General features: G+C 43.3%; 1 protein-coding gene across 1 annotated transcript in view; it reads left to right on the top strand.

Moving 5' to 3' along the window:
• Positions 1-15698, top strand: part of pcsk2 (proprotein convertase subtilisin/kexin type 2) — an 88185-nt gene that overhangs the window by 62539 nt on the left and 9948 nt on the right. The window contains exon 11 of the mRNA XM_021611043.2: positions 1352-1579. Coding sequence (XP_021466718.2) covers positions 1352-1579 — 228 coding nt within the window. The remainder of the gene's footprint in view (positions 1-1351; positions 1580-15698) is intronic.

The following is a 15698-nucleotide window of genomic DNA, read 5'->3' on the forward strand; positions in this document are numbered from 1 at the left end:
ATGCAACGTTTTGTTTTGGGGTTTTATTATGTTCAACAAATATTACACTGTGGCAACAGCAACATTTACAAGTCTTTCATTTCATACATCATGAATTCACTGCGGATGTGAAAACGTATCTTAATTTGGTCCTTATGGTCTCGAAAATGTAAAACATATGCTAATGAAGTCAAATGGCACATTTGATCTGAATATTATAATACATTTGACTTGATAGTTACTTTAGATACTATGGGAGCATGTAAAGTGAAGTCCTGTGAGCTAGGCCAGGCTCCAGCTGCTCCCGGAAGACCAAAAAACTATATAAAAGTAGTATATTCTGAACATTCTATCTCACGTACAAGATGCAAGTACAAGGGTTTCTAGAAAGGTTTCACCCACTGTCCCCAATCGTTTTCAATCCTTTTAACTCAGACAGCCCTTTTGCCATATTAAGGGCTGGTGTTTTTGTTCTCTATGCCATTAGCCAATGGCACAGACCAGGACTGTGTAAAGAGAAGCTGTTTGCTTAATACACAATAATGATGTTAGTGTCAGGGGCAGCGGATGCTAGCGCTGGCTAGAGGTATAAAGCTGGTGTGTGTTAGTGAGTGCCGAGACCCTTTTTACTGGCCAAACACACTTGGACTGTGTGGTGTCAGGATTCAGTGAGTCAGCACAGAATAAAGCTGTTGTTCCACAGTAGAGATAAGCAGTAGAGACGTGCGGCCAGCCGTCTCAAAGCAGACCCTTTAATGTTCACACATCTGAGGCGTTATCATCAAAGTGTATCAAGAGATCAGACCTTCATTCCATTCATCACTTTTATGACAAAATGCACCAGAATCCATTCAGTCTCTTCTATTGGATGTGTTGATCATTTCCCTTACTTTGTGACTTAGAAGGAGATCTAGCACATGATTTGCTGGATTTGATCTTTGTTTAACTAGGCAAATCAATTAAGAACAAATTCTTATTTTCAATGACAGCCTAGGAACAGTGGGTTAACTGCCTTGTTAAGGGGCAGAATGACAGATTTTTACCTTGTCAGCTCGGGGATTCGATCTTGCAACCTTTCAGTAACTAGTCCAGCACACTAACCACTAGGCTACCTGCCGCTCCACTCCATCTGATACTTTCCTGTACTGTGCTGTGCTGTGCTGTAGATGGGTGGTTTTGATAGCTTGCTTGTCAAGGTGAATAGAATAGATTCATTAACATGTTATCATCTACTGCCCCTGTCTGTGAAGTACTGTAGTGTTGAACGTGTATATTATAACCATAATCCCTGATCAGACACCTGTGTCCACCTGGTACACACATCTAACTCTCCTCTCCCTCCCTCCCTCCCTCTCCCCTCCTCACCCCACAGCCCCAACCTGACATGGAGGGACATGCAGCACCTGTCTGTGCTGACCTCCAAGAGGAACCAGCTTCATGATGAGGTGCACCAGTGGCGGAGGAACGGCGTGGGCCTGGAGTTCAACCACCTGTTTGGTTACGGTGTGCTGGATGCTGGCGGCATGGTCAAGATGGCCAAGGAGTGGAAGACCGTCCCTGAGCGTTTTCACTGCGTGGCTGGATCATTGCAGGATGTCCAGTAAGTGACTGGGTTCTCTTCAGACTTAGCAAATTACCGACCAGGCTGAAACTAGAATTAGCACTAAGATGTTAGTTTGTTTTGATAGGTTTGTTTGTATTTAGCTAAGTCTGCTCCAGTACCTGACTGTGTGGTTCATCTGCAGTTAGACTCAAATTGTTAGCTCTATCTGTCTGTAGAATAGGCCTGTGTGTTACAAAGTGCTTTGATGCTGATTACAGTGGGTTTATCTGGTCTGTGCTGTGGGGTGATAGCCTCAGTGATATGATCCATACCTACCTGTTACAACTGCATGTCTGCCCTTGGTCTCCCCCTACCTCCCTCTCTCACTCCCCCTCACTTTCTCATTCACTGTACCCTCTGCATCAGCCCGTTTCCAGAGCTTTGGACTTATGTCCTCCAGTGTGTCCCTGCGTGAGGCTCACAAGCACCCACCCACACACACACACACACACACACACACACACACACACACACACACACACACACACACACACACACACACACACACACACACACACACACACACTATAATTAGACCCCAACACATCGCTTGGCACAGCTTGCCCTAGCAACCCTGTCAATAAGACCGAGTAACAGGCGTGGAGGGACGTCATGACTGTCTGTGGGTGTGAAGGTGGATTCTATGTGTGTGTCTGGGGGCGAGATCGGTGTGTGTGTGTGTGTGTGTGTGTGTGTGTGTGTGTGTGTGTGTGTGTGTGCGTGTGTGCATACATGTGTGTGCGTGTGACTGCCCACATCTTCCTATGCTGACCTTTCAATAGATATCACCCCTCTCATTTTCCTTCCTAATCTGTGGTCCACAGTTGGGATGGCCATGGCAACACAGCAGAATGGCAACCAGAGTGTGTGTGTGTGTGTGTGTGTGTGTGTGTGTGTCAGAGGAGCCCAGTCATGGCAGAGTCAGTCGCTGGTGTGTGTGTGAAGATAAGGTGTGTATCTAAGCTCCTGTAATGACAGCCTTTAAGTCCAGTGTAGAGGAGGCTGCTTTTACACAGCAGGCCTGAAGTAGGACATACCCAAATCTAAATGCCAGTAGCTCAGGACCTGAAGCAAGGATATGCATATTCTTGGCACTATTTGAAAGGAAACACTTAAGTTTGTGGAAATGTGAAATTAATGTAGGAGTATATAGCACATTAGATCTGGTAAACTTGTTTTTTGTTAGTTTTTTTGCATCATCTTTGAAATGCAAATGAAATACCATACATTGACCTAGGAATCTACTTTAGATGTTGTCCACAAGAGGGTGGCAGTGTGTGTGCAAAGTTTCAGACTGATACATTCAAGAATGACAGCTCTACATAATATTTAGTATCAAGTCTCCCAGGTGTCCCTCATGAGTTTGCCCAAATGTACCCAAGTGGCCGAATTGGTCAATTGATACATTCCCAAGTACATAACTATAGAGAATATACAAAAATGCTATGGTAATAAAACATTTTAGTTTACATACTCCCAGGAATGTGATACATGATGGATCATTAGCTTCGCTACAAAAAAGGTACTCATACCTCTAGATGGCCGTGTGGGGTGGGTGTGGAGCTAGAGAGAGCAGAGGGGTCAGACTGGAGAAGCCAGTTCCTACATTTGAATGAGTGGGGGATGGACTTGAATGTGGTGTTGGAAGTTGGCTCCCACAAGTCATCTTACTCCCTACCACTATTGAACAATTCTGTTAGAGCACAAGTTTTCTGTTACTTATTTTATTTAACATGTATTTTTTATTTTTAGCAGGGGGTGAGCACTGCATCAATACATAAAATACACAACACAGATCTATAAACATATATTATTATATAGAGTATGGGGAACACAATCACTATAATGAAATATGTGGATCAATAGGCAATAAAATGCATAGACTATACTAATATATTGTATGCCTCAGGTATATATATTATATAAACATATATAGAAATCAAATACAAATATCTTACATGAATATGAAACCATTTTTAAAAAATGGATTAGCACGAGAAGCAAAAACGTATTTTACTTACCGATATAAAAAAGTAAGGTTACCTTCTCCTTCCAATCTTTCTTGCGCGCCGGACTCCTCATGTCGCTCTCCCGGTCAATTTCTACAATAATCTCATCCAAATGTGTATACTTGAAGTTCGATTCAGCGTTTATACTCTTAGTACCCATGTTGTAATTTTTAAGTTTTGAGAAAACTTTGTAGAAGAAAGCGAGTGCTGCACAACGTAAACTGAATTAATCGCATTGCGGCAGCCATAAGTCAATGGCCGTTACTTCTACAAAGGGACATCACATACCCATGTAAAGCCCAGCTCATTGGCTATCTAGCTGGCTATGTTTCAAATGATAGGTGGTCATTGAACCAAGAGACTGTCAATCAAGTGACCACCGCCCTTCTCATTGGTGCGTAATGATGTCTGTCCTTCGTGAGCTAATAGACGTGTTGTGTAGCCAATACGTAATGTGGAATAATGAAACCATGTTTGGTTGCCTTCTAGAGTGTCTGAGGATTACACAGAAAACGAACTTGACTGGGTGAAACAAAGTTTAGCCATGTAGATTTCATAGATTGTTTTGTTGCATGTTGAAAGAGTCGGAATTCATACGAAACGCTCTATACAAAATGGATCGTGTATACACATTTATTTTATTAAACAAAGCTACGCTACATTGTATCTCTGGGAACCCCAGGATGACAAATCAGAGCAACATTACTGAATGTACTGTCAGAGGGGAATGTATCAAACCAGTTGTCTTGATAAAAGTGGCTTGTTGTTGTGCACTATCCTCAAACAATTGCATGGTGTTTTTGTTGCTGTAATAGCTACTATAAATTAGACTCTGCAGTTGAGAGAACACACCACTGACCATTTTACTCTCACTAGCAGAGCTAGTTAGGCAGTTTTTATGTTATCCAGAACATTGGTGGCTGTAACTGTGCTGCTGGCAACAATTTAATTACGTTTTTTTGACGACGTTTACCGACACCGGCCATATTCAACGGGTGTTGTGCGCTTGTAAATTCATCAGTTATTCTGCACTCTGGCACACTCAGACAAGAGTGCTCAACACCCCGAGATGGCCCGACTGAATTTACATATGCACCCGTTACTTGCATAGTGGAGTCTTTTGTTAAATAAGCACAGAGAGATGACACAAAGAGAGTCTGCCCTCACACATGTAGACACACACACATGCACGCACGCACACATACACACATCTCTAGTGAATAGATATGTGGGTGGAATGTGCTCTGTTCATACGTGGGTTGTTTGAGTCAAATACAGTGGCATGGCCATCGTTTGAAATGCAGAGGGTCTTTGATAAGAACGTTATTTTGGGCTGATATGAGGTAAAGGGAAAGTGGGGTACATAGTCAGTTGTACAACTGAATGCATTCAACTGAAATGTGTCTTCCGCATTTAACCCAACCCTTCTGAATCAGCACTGCAGCGCAGTACAACCAGGACTCCATCTAGTACCAGTGCTACATCAAAGTGCAGCAGTCCCCATTGTGACAGTGAATTAATTTTAATACAGAGCATCAGGACTGGATAGCCCCTATGATAATGGAGAATGTATCACGTCACACACACAGATGCACGCACACACGCACGCACACACACAGACACACACACACCACTACTTAACATCACTGACTGCTGTGTGCGTTTTGGTCCGGCTATCTGGGTCAGAACTTCTGATTATCAGTCCTGCTGTTGTAGTGTCCTCGGCTCGGCTGAGTTTGGGTTTTACAATCTCGCCTGGTTTCTCATTTCAGATACCTCTTCTCTCCTCTATTCTCCTCTCCTCTGTGTATTTGTATTTATTATGGATCCCCATTAGCTGCTGCCAAAATTAAGGAAGTTATATAATTTTAAAAACATTACAACAAATTTCACAACATATTAAGTGTGTGCCCTCAGAACCCTACTCTACTACCACATATCTAAAACACAAAATCCATGTGTACGTGTGTGTATAATTCGTAGGTTATAGTGTGTTTGTTTTGCCTCACAGTCCCCGCTGTTCCATAAGGTGTATTTGTATCTGTTTATATTAATCTAATTTTACTGCTTGCATGTGTTACTTGATGTGGAATAGAGTTCCATGTAGTCATGGATCTATGTAGTTACTGTGCACCTCCAATAGTCTGTTCTGGGGACTGTGAAGAGACCTCTGGTGGCATGTCTTGTGCGGTATGTATGGGTGTCCGAGCTGTATGCCAGTAGTTCAGACAGACAGCTCGGTGTATTCAAGTAGTGATGGATTCTATCTACTTTGAGGCAGGATGATATTGACATAATATTCATGCATATTATTAATGTTAGCTCTCTGTGTACCTCCAAGGGCCAGCTGTGCTGCCCTGTTCTGAGTCCCTCTTTGTGACACCTGACCATATGACTGAACAGTAGTCCAGGTGCGACAAAACTAGGACCTGTAGGACCTGCCTTGTTGATAGTGCTGTTAAGAATGCAGAGCAGCGCTTTATTATAGACATGACTCCTCCCCATCCTAGCTACTGTTGTATCAATATGTTTTGACCATGACAGTTTATAATCCAAGGTTACTCCAAGCAGTTTATTCTTCTCAACTTGCTCAATTTCCACATTATTCATTACAATATTTAGTTGACGTTTAGGGTTTAGCGAATGATACAGTGCTTTTAGTTTTAGAAATATTTAACCATTTGATGCGTACAATCACGTATTTGTGATCATTGTTGAGTGGTCCCTGCAGCGTACGATCTCAAATACGTGATTGGAAGAGTAGCAACAGAACGTATGACACAACAAACGCGTCTGAACACCATTGTTGTCTGAACAGCATCTGAATATTTTTTGTACTGATGGAAAATATAGGTCTTAAACTCTATTCCTCAATTTGACCTTTTATTGTAAAAGATACATGCGAACTTCATTATCCAAGCATCACACAGAACACATCCACAGCCAAACTGTGACCAGTCTAAATAAATAACAGGCGGCGCTGACAAAAAAACTAAACATAAGTTAGCGACCTAACAGCTAGACTTGTTTACAATGTACCACATCTCTGGTAAGCACAAGATACTAATATAATGTTGTTTAGAAAATAAACATGTGTCAGCTAAGCTAACAGCAGCTAAATTCTTTATGATGGCAGCCATGTTTGTTTACATTTGACAAGCGAAAACTCCCTAATCCCAGAATGCCATTCACTATAAGACGTAAATAAACAAAGTCAAAGATGGCTGTGCTCATTGCCTGAAAAATATGAACTTAGTTTAGCCACTTTCAGCATATTACAAATCGTCAATGTACTTGTTATAAAATCACAAAGCAAATAAAATGTTTTCACCTCACAGATCATCACATTAAATACAAGCCTACTGTCTAGCCTAAGCAATGCGCAAAACAAAACAGGGATGAAACCATTTTAGGGCGGTTTGTGGTGGGGGTTCATTTAATTTGGTGGGGGGGTTTCAAGTCCTTGGGGGGTAGAAATGGGGGAAGATATCATGGGGGGATATGATGTAGGAAAACGAGCTCCGACTGGGAAAAATCGTTTTGAATGGTCATCCAACTTGGAATTCAAACTGGGGAGCTCGGGCCTCTTTCTAAAGCTACGAATTTTCGACCTGAAGATCATTGACGTCATGATTTTACCTAGTATTTTTCCCATTTCACAGTTGTCTTGAAAGCACCATAAGTCAGTCAAGTGAACTATCCCTTGTTATAACATCTTTGGTCTGACGGACACTTATATGACAAAGAGAATGCATTGTATGATGTCAAGAAACATGGCACCACAAATAGCCGGCAAATAGCTTAGCGTTAGCTCATCATAATCAGTACAACATTCAAGTATTTTACACACATCATATGTGTCCAATACAATCTATTCAAGAATCGGAATGCATGATTTGTCACCAGTACTTGAAAATGTTAATAAAACAGTAAATAAATGATGATCCATACATACGTACGGTGTGCTACAGCAGAAATGACAACACGCTATACTGAAAATAAGCCACTTACTTTGATAGGAACGCACACATGTCCAAAGTCCAATTTGTAAGACAAACAACCATGAAGGCAATGCGGGCTCCAGTCAGAAATGTGCTGGGGGAAAACGTTTTTGCAAGGCCTGTTCTGACTAGAGATCTGCAATTTCTTCAGACTTGATCTGGGGAAACACTAGGGAAGTGCTTGGGCTCTAGTTGAAGAGAGAAGTTTGTCTGCTCAGTAGTGCCTCAAACATAAATTGTCCGCAAGAGTGAAATGGGCTACGTCTTATGCGAATTAACGAGGAGGCGGAACACACCTCAATTCAAACTGTTGTTCTAAAATAAAACTTGTTAGAAAATAATTTTAAATTGACTAATTGAAACATAGCCTATTGATAATTAGCAGGCAGCGTGCCTTGGTTTGAGGGCAGCACGGGTAACTGTCCTATTGCGTAATGATCACATTTTGGAACAGTGAGAGCATTCTAACATCACGCGCATGAAAAAACTCAAGCAGGAGCTACAGTTAGAGATATTTCGAACCCACACTGAAAGGTTAAGACTAACTCATTCCTTGCCACCCAGTCTGAAAGTAACTGCAGCTCTTCGTTAAATGTTGCAGTTATTTCAGTCGGCTGTAGTAGCTGACGTGTATAGTGTTGAATCATCCGCATACATAGACACACAGGCTTTACTCAAAGATTAGTATAGACTGAAAAAAGTAAGGGGCCTAGAGAGGGAATTCCTGATTCTACCAAGATTTTGTTGGAGAGGATTTCCTTAAAGAACACCCTCCGTGTTCTGTTAGACAGGTAACTCTTTATCCACAACATAGCAGGGGGTGTAAAGCTTTATCAAATATGTTTTTCCAGCAACAGACTATGATCGATAATGTCAAAAGCCACTCTGAAGTCTAACTAAACAGCCCCCACAATCCATTTATCATCAATTTCTCTCAGCCAATCATCAGTCATTTGTGTAAGTACTGTGCTTCTTGAATGTCCTTCCCTGTAAACATTCTGAAAGTTTGTTGTCAACTTGTTTACTGCAAAATAGCATTGTTTCTGGTCAAACAATTTTTTTTTCCCAAAAGTGTACTAAGGGTTGTCTATTGGTTGTCTATTTGAGCCATTAAAGGTGGATTTACTATTCTTAGGTACGGAAATACATTTTACTTCCCTCCAGGCCTGAGAGCACACACTTTCTAGTAGACTTAAATTGAAGATATAGCAAATAGCAATGGCAATATCGTCCGCTATTATTTTCAGTAATTTTCCATCCAAGTTGTCAGACCCCGGTGGCTTTTCATTGGTGATAGACCACAATCATTTTTTCATTTCTACCACACTTACTTTTAAAATTACAATGCTTGTCTTTCATAATTTGGTCAGATATACTTGGATATGTAGTGTCAGTGTTTTTTGCTGGCATGCCATGCCTAAATTTGCTAATCTTGCTAATGAAAAAATCATGAAAGTATTTTTTAACATTTTATTTATCCGTTATTTTACCAGGTAAGTTGACTGAGAAGACATTCTCATTTGCAGCAACGACCTGGGGAATAGTTACAGGGGAGAGGAGGGGGATGAATGAGCCATTTGTAAACTGGGGATTATTAGGTGACCGTGATGGTTTGAGTGCCAGATTGGGAATTTAGCAAGGACACCGGGGTTAACACCCCTACTCTGACGATCTTTAATGACCTCAGAGAGTCAGGACACCCGTTTAATGTCCCATCCGAAAGACGGCACCCTACACAGGGCAGTGTCCCCAATCACTGCGCTTGGACATTGGGATATTGTTTTAGACCAGAGGAAAGAGTGCCTCCTACTGGCCCTCCAACACCAAAGTAGTTGTCAATATCAGTGGGTTTTGTGATGAATGAGCCTTATGATTACATTAATGGTAGCGCAGAGATTTACTTTTTGCCCAAAATGTAATTTAAGGTGCTCCAAAGCTTTTTACTATCATTCTTTGTCATTTAGCTTTCTTATGTCATTTATCTTTCATAGTTTAGTTTATTCTTCTCTTTATTCAGTTTACTCACATGATTTCTCAATTTGCAGTACGTTTGCCAATCGTTTGTACAGCCAGACATGGGTGCATGCTTATTAGTAACTGGGATAAGCAATTTCATAAATGTTTAATGTGCAGCATCTGGTTACTCCTCATTACACACCACGGACCAACAAATATTATTTGGCCACGCAGTCGTGGGTGAACAGGGAGTACAGGAGAGGGCTCAGAACGCACCCTTGTGGGGTCCCTGTGTTGAGGATCAGCGGGGTGGAGATGTTGTTACCTACCCTCACCACCTGGGGGCGGCCCGTCTGGAAGTCCAGTACCCAGTTGCTCAGTTCCTTAGCTTTCTTGGGAACAGGAACAATGGTGGCCCTCTTGAAGCATTTGGGAACAGCAGACTGGGATAAGGATTGATTGAATATGTCCGTAAACACACCAGCCATCTGGTCTGCGCATGCTCTGAGGGCTCGGCTGGGGATGCCATCTGGGCCTGCAGTCTTGCGAGGGTTAACACGTTTAAACGTTTTACTCACCTCGGCTGCAGTGAAGGAGAGTCTGCATGTTTTGTTTGCGGGCCGTGTCAGTGGCACTGTATTGTCCTCAAAGCGGGCAAAAAAAGTTATTTAGTCTGCCTGGGAGCAAGACATCCTAGTCTGTGACTGGGCTGGTTTTCTTTTTGTAATCCGTGATTGACTGTAGACCCTGCCACATGCCTCTTGTGTCTGAGCCGTTGAATTGCGATTCTACTTTGTCTCTATACTGACGCTTAGCTTGTTTGATTGCCTTGCGGAGGGAATAGCTACACTGTTTGTATTCGGTCATGTTTCTGGTCACCTTGCCCTGATTAAAAGCAGTGGTTCACGCTTTCAGTTTCACGCGAATGCTGCCATCAATTCACGGTTTCTGGTTTGGGAATGTTTTAATCGTTGCTATGGGAACGACATCTTCAATGCACGTTCTAATGAACTCGCTCACCGAATCAGCGTATTCGTCAATGTTGTTGTTTGACGCAATACGAAACATATCCCAGTCCACGTGATGGAAGCAGTCTTGGAGCGTGGAATCAGATTGGTCGGACCAGCCTTGAACAGACCTCAGCTCGGGAGCTTCTTGTTTTAGCTTCTGTCTGTAGGCAGGGAGCAAAAAAAAGGAGTCGTGGTCAGCTTTTCCGAAAGGAGAGCGGGGGAGGGCCTTATATGGGTTGCGGAAGTTAGAATAGCAATGATCCAAGGTTTTACCAGCCCTGGTTGCGCAATCGATATGCTGATACAATTTAGGGAGTCTTGTTTTCAGATTAGCCTTGTTAAAATCCCCAGCTACAATGAATGCAGCCACAGGATATGTGGTTTCCAGTTTGCAAAGAGTCAAATAAAGTTAGTTCAGAGCCATCGATGTGTCTGCTTGGGGTGGAATATATACGGCTGTGATTATAATCGAAGAGAATTCCCTTGGTAGATAATGCGGTCGACATTTGATTGTGAGGAATTCTAAATCAGGTGAACAGAAGGACTTGAGTTCCTGTATGTTGTTGTGACCACACCACGTCTCGTTAACCATAAAGCATTCGCCCCTGCCCCTCCTCTTACCAGAAAGATGTTTGTTTCTGTCGGCGCGATGCGTGGAGAAACCAGCTGGCTGCACCGACTCCGATAGTGTCTCTCGAGTGAGCCATGTTTCCGTGAAGCAAAGAATGTTACAGTCTCTGATGTCCCTCTGGAATGCTACCCTTGCTCGGATTTCATCATCCATGTTGTCAAGAGACTGGACATTGGCGAGAAGTATGCTAGGGAGTGATGCGCGATGTGCCCGTCTCCGGAGTCTGACCAGAAGATCGCTTCTGTCAATGATTAGTTATTGGAGAAACAAGACCAAGATGAGACTCTGGACAAGGCGGATACGGTATATTTGAGGCACTTTAATCGAGCATAAGAATATCCGGCAAACGTGCAGCACGGCCCTTATCGTCCAACCCTTAGGGAGTTTTCGGAAAAAGAGACCGTCCCACATATTTGGGCAGTACATTTATACATTGAAATGACGTAGGTAGATTCTGGTAGTCCTGGCTTCTGGTTGGTTGTTCGTAGGTGATAGACAGTCCTCTCCAGCCTGTTGTCAGTATCCCATTGGTTCTTGACAGAGTTCTTTGTCTTTGTAGCCCATCCCAAAGGGTTTTGAGCAGTGTATATTCATGGGTTATCAGTGTGTTTAACAACAGTCAGTGAATGCGTCATTACATGTTTTAATATGTTATTACAACACTTCGTTTCCCTCTTTTACGAAGTCGTTGTTTTGGGTCGCCGGCTGGGATCCATTCCGTTGTCCTGGGTGAAAGGCAGAACACAGTATCCGCTTCGGGAAAGTCATATTCTTGATCGTACTGATGGTGAGTTGACGCTGCTCTTATATTCAGTAGTTCTTCTCGACTGTATGTAATGAAACCTAAGATGACCTAGGGTACCAATGTAAGAAATAACACGTAAAAAAACCAAAAAACTGCATAGTTGCCAAGGAACACGAAGCGAGGCGGCCATCTCTGTCGTAGCCAGTTATGGAGGGCTAAAACCATTTTGAACCATTCATTGACACGATTTAGGGAGGGCAGAGGGACAGATATTATGGTGCGTTTGTCAAATCAAATCAAATTTTATTGGCCACATACACATGATTAGCAGATGTTATTGCGAGTGTAGCGAAATGCTTCTACTGTAGATCCGGCAGTGCAGCAGTACCTAACAGGTAATATCTAAAAATTCTACAACAAAACCTAATATCTAACAAATTCCACAACAAAACCTAATACACAATCTAGTAAAGGAATGGGATGAGAATATATAAGCATAAAGTATATGGATGAGCAGTGACAGAGCGGCTAAGATGCAATAGATAATGAAGGATACAGTATATACATATGAGATGAGTAATGCGAGATATGTATTTATTTCTTAAAGTGGCCGATGATATCAAGTCTGTAGGTAGGCAGCCACCTCTCTGTGCTAGTGGTGGCTGTTTAACAATCTGATGGCCTTGAGATAGAAGCTGATGCGCCTTCTTCACCACACTGCCTGTGTGCATGGACCATTTCAGTTTGCCAATATGTACACCAAGGAACTTAAAACTCTCCACCTTCTCCACTGCTGTCCCATCGACATGGATAGGGGGGTGCTCCCTCTGCTGTTTCCTGAAGTCCACGATCATCTCTTTTGTTTTGCTGACATTGAGTGAGAGGTTATTTTCCTGTTACCACACTCCTAGTGCCCTCACCTCCTCCCTGTTGGCTGTCTCGTTATTGTTGGTAATCAAGCCTACCACTGTAGTGTCATCTGCAAACTTGTTGATTGAGTTGGAGGCGTAAATGGCCATGCAGTCGTGGGCGAACAGGGACTACAGGAGAGGGCTGAGAATGCACCCTTGTGGGGCCCCAGTGTTGAGAATCAGCGGAGTGGAGATGTTGTTTTCTACCTTCACCACCTGGGGGCGGTCCGTCCGGAAGTCCAGGACCCTGTTGCACAGGGCGGCGTCGAGACCCAGGGTCTCAAGCTTGATGACGAGTTTGGAGGGTACTATGGTGTTAAATGCTGAGCTGTAGTCGATGAACAGCATTCTCACATAAGTATTCCTCTTGTCCAGATGGGTTAGGGCAGTGTGCAGTGTGATGGCGATTGCGTCGTCAGTGGAGCTATTGGGGCGGTAAGCAAATTGGAGTGGGTCTAGGGTGTTAGGTAGGGTGGAGGTGATATGATCCTTGACTAGTCTCTCAAAGCACTTCATGATGTCAGAAATGAGTTCTACGGGGCAATAGTCATTTAGTTCAGTTACCTTTGCTTTCTTGGGAACAGGAACAATGGTGACCATCTTGAAGCATGTGGGGACAGCAGACTGGGATAGGAATTGATTGAATATGTTCGTACACACACCAGCCAGCTGGTCAGTGCATGCTCTGAGGACGTAGCTAGGGATGCCGTCTGAGCCGACAGCCTTGCGGGGTTAACACGTTTAACCTCTTTCAGCTAGGGGGCACTATTTTTATGTTTGGAAAAATAACGTTCCTAAAGTAAATGGCCTATTTCTCAGGCCCATATGCTAGAATATGCATATAATTGACAGATTAGGATAGAAACACTCTAAAGTTTCCAAAACTGTCAAAATATTGTCTGTGAGTATATAACAGAACTGATATTGCAGGCGAAAACCCGAGGAAAATCAAACCAGGAAGTGCCTTCTATTTTGAAAGCTCCATGTTCCATAGCCTGCCTTCACTCCATTTAAAGGGATATCAACCAGATTCCTTTTCCTATCGCTTCCTCAAGTTGTCAACAGTCTTTAGACCTAGTTTCAGGCTTTTATTTGGAAAAATGAGCGAGAAAGATAACATTGCGTAGTGTATAGCTGGGTGTTCATATGAGTTTTGCTTGCGCAACACAGTGGGGCAGCCATTGACTCTCCCTCTCCTCCTGAAAAAGAGACAGTGTCGGTTGATATACACTGCTCACTAAAATAACACATCCTAGATCTGAATGAATGAAATATTCTTATTAAATACTTTTTTCTTTACATAGTTGAATGTGCTGACAACAAAATCACACAAAAATTATCAATGGAAATCAAATTTATCAACCCATGAAGGTCTGGATTTGGAGTCACACTCAAAATTAAAGTGGAAAACCACACTACAGGCTGATCCAACATTGATGTAATGTCCTTAAAACCTTTTGTGACTAGGGGGCAGTATTTTCATTTTTGGAAAAATAACGTTCCCGTAGTAAACGGGATATTTTGTCAGGACAAGATGCTAGAATATGCATATTATTGACAGCTTAGGATAGAAAACACTCTAAAGTTTCCAAAACTGTAAAATTATTGTCTGTGAGTATAACAGTACTGATATTGCAGGCGAAAGCCTGAGAAAAATCCAATCCGGAAGTGCCTCATGTTTTGAAAGCGCTGAGATGACAGGGTGATTAACAAAAGGCTAAGCTGTGTCTCAATATATTTCACTTGTGATTTTCATGAATAGGAATATTTTCTCAGAATATTTATGTCCGTTGCGTTATGCTAATTAGTGTCAGTCGATGATTACGCTCCCTCATGCGAGATGGGGAGTCATTAGAGGTTAAAACAAGTCAAAATGAGGCTCAGTAGTGTGTGTGGCCTCCACATGCCTGTATGACCTCCCTACAATGTCTGGGCATGCTCCTGATGAGGTGGCGGATAGTCTCCTGAGGGATCTCCTCCCATACCTGGACTAAAGCATCCGCCAACTCCTGGACAGTCTGTGGTGCAACGTGGCGTTGGTGGATGGAGCGAGACATAATGTCCCCGATGTGCTCAATTGGATTCAGGTCTGGGGAACGTGCGGGCCAGTCCATAGCATCAATGCCTTACTCTTACAGGAACTGCTGACACACTCCAGCCACATGAGGTCTAGCATTGTCTTGCATTAGGAGGAACCCAGGGCCAACCACACCAGCATATGGTCTCACAAGGGGTCTGAGGATCTCATCTCGGTACCTAATGGCAGTCAGGCTACCTCTGGCGAGCACATGGAGGGCTGTGCGGCCCCCGAAAGAAATGCTACCCCACACCATGACAGACCCACCGCCAAACCGGTCATGCTGGAGGATGTTGCAGGCAGCAGAACGTTCTCCACGGCGTCTCCAGACTCTGTCACGTCTGTCACGTGCCCAGTGTGAACCTGCTTTCATCTGTGAAGAACACAGGGCGCCAGTGGCGAATTTGCCAATCTTGGTGTTCTCTGGCAAATGCCAAATGTCCTGCACGGTGTTGGGCTGTAAGCACAACCCCCACCTGTGGACGTCGGGCCCTCATACCAACCTCATGGAGTCTGTTTCTGACCGTTTGAGCAGACACATGCACATTTGTGGCCTGCTGGAGGTCATTTTGCAGGGCTCTGGCAGTGCTCCTCCTGCTCCTCCTTGCACAAATGCGGAGGTAGTGGTCCTGCTGCTGGGTTGTTGCCCTCCTACGGCCTCCTCCACATCTCCTGATGTACTGGCCTGTCTCCTGGTAGCGCCTCCATGCTCTGGAAACTACGCTGACAGACACAGCAAACCTTCTTGCCACAGCTCGCATTGATGTTCCATCCTG

Source organism: Oncorhynchus mykiss, chromosome 1 (genome assembly GCF_013265735.2).
Source record: "Oncorhynchus mykiss isolate Arlee chromosome 1, USDA_OmykA_1.1, whole genome shotgun sequence".
Taxonomy (NCBI): Eukaryota; Metazoa; Chordata; class Actinopteri; order Salmoniformes; family Salmonidae; genus Oncorhynchus; species Oncorhynchus mykiss.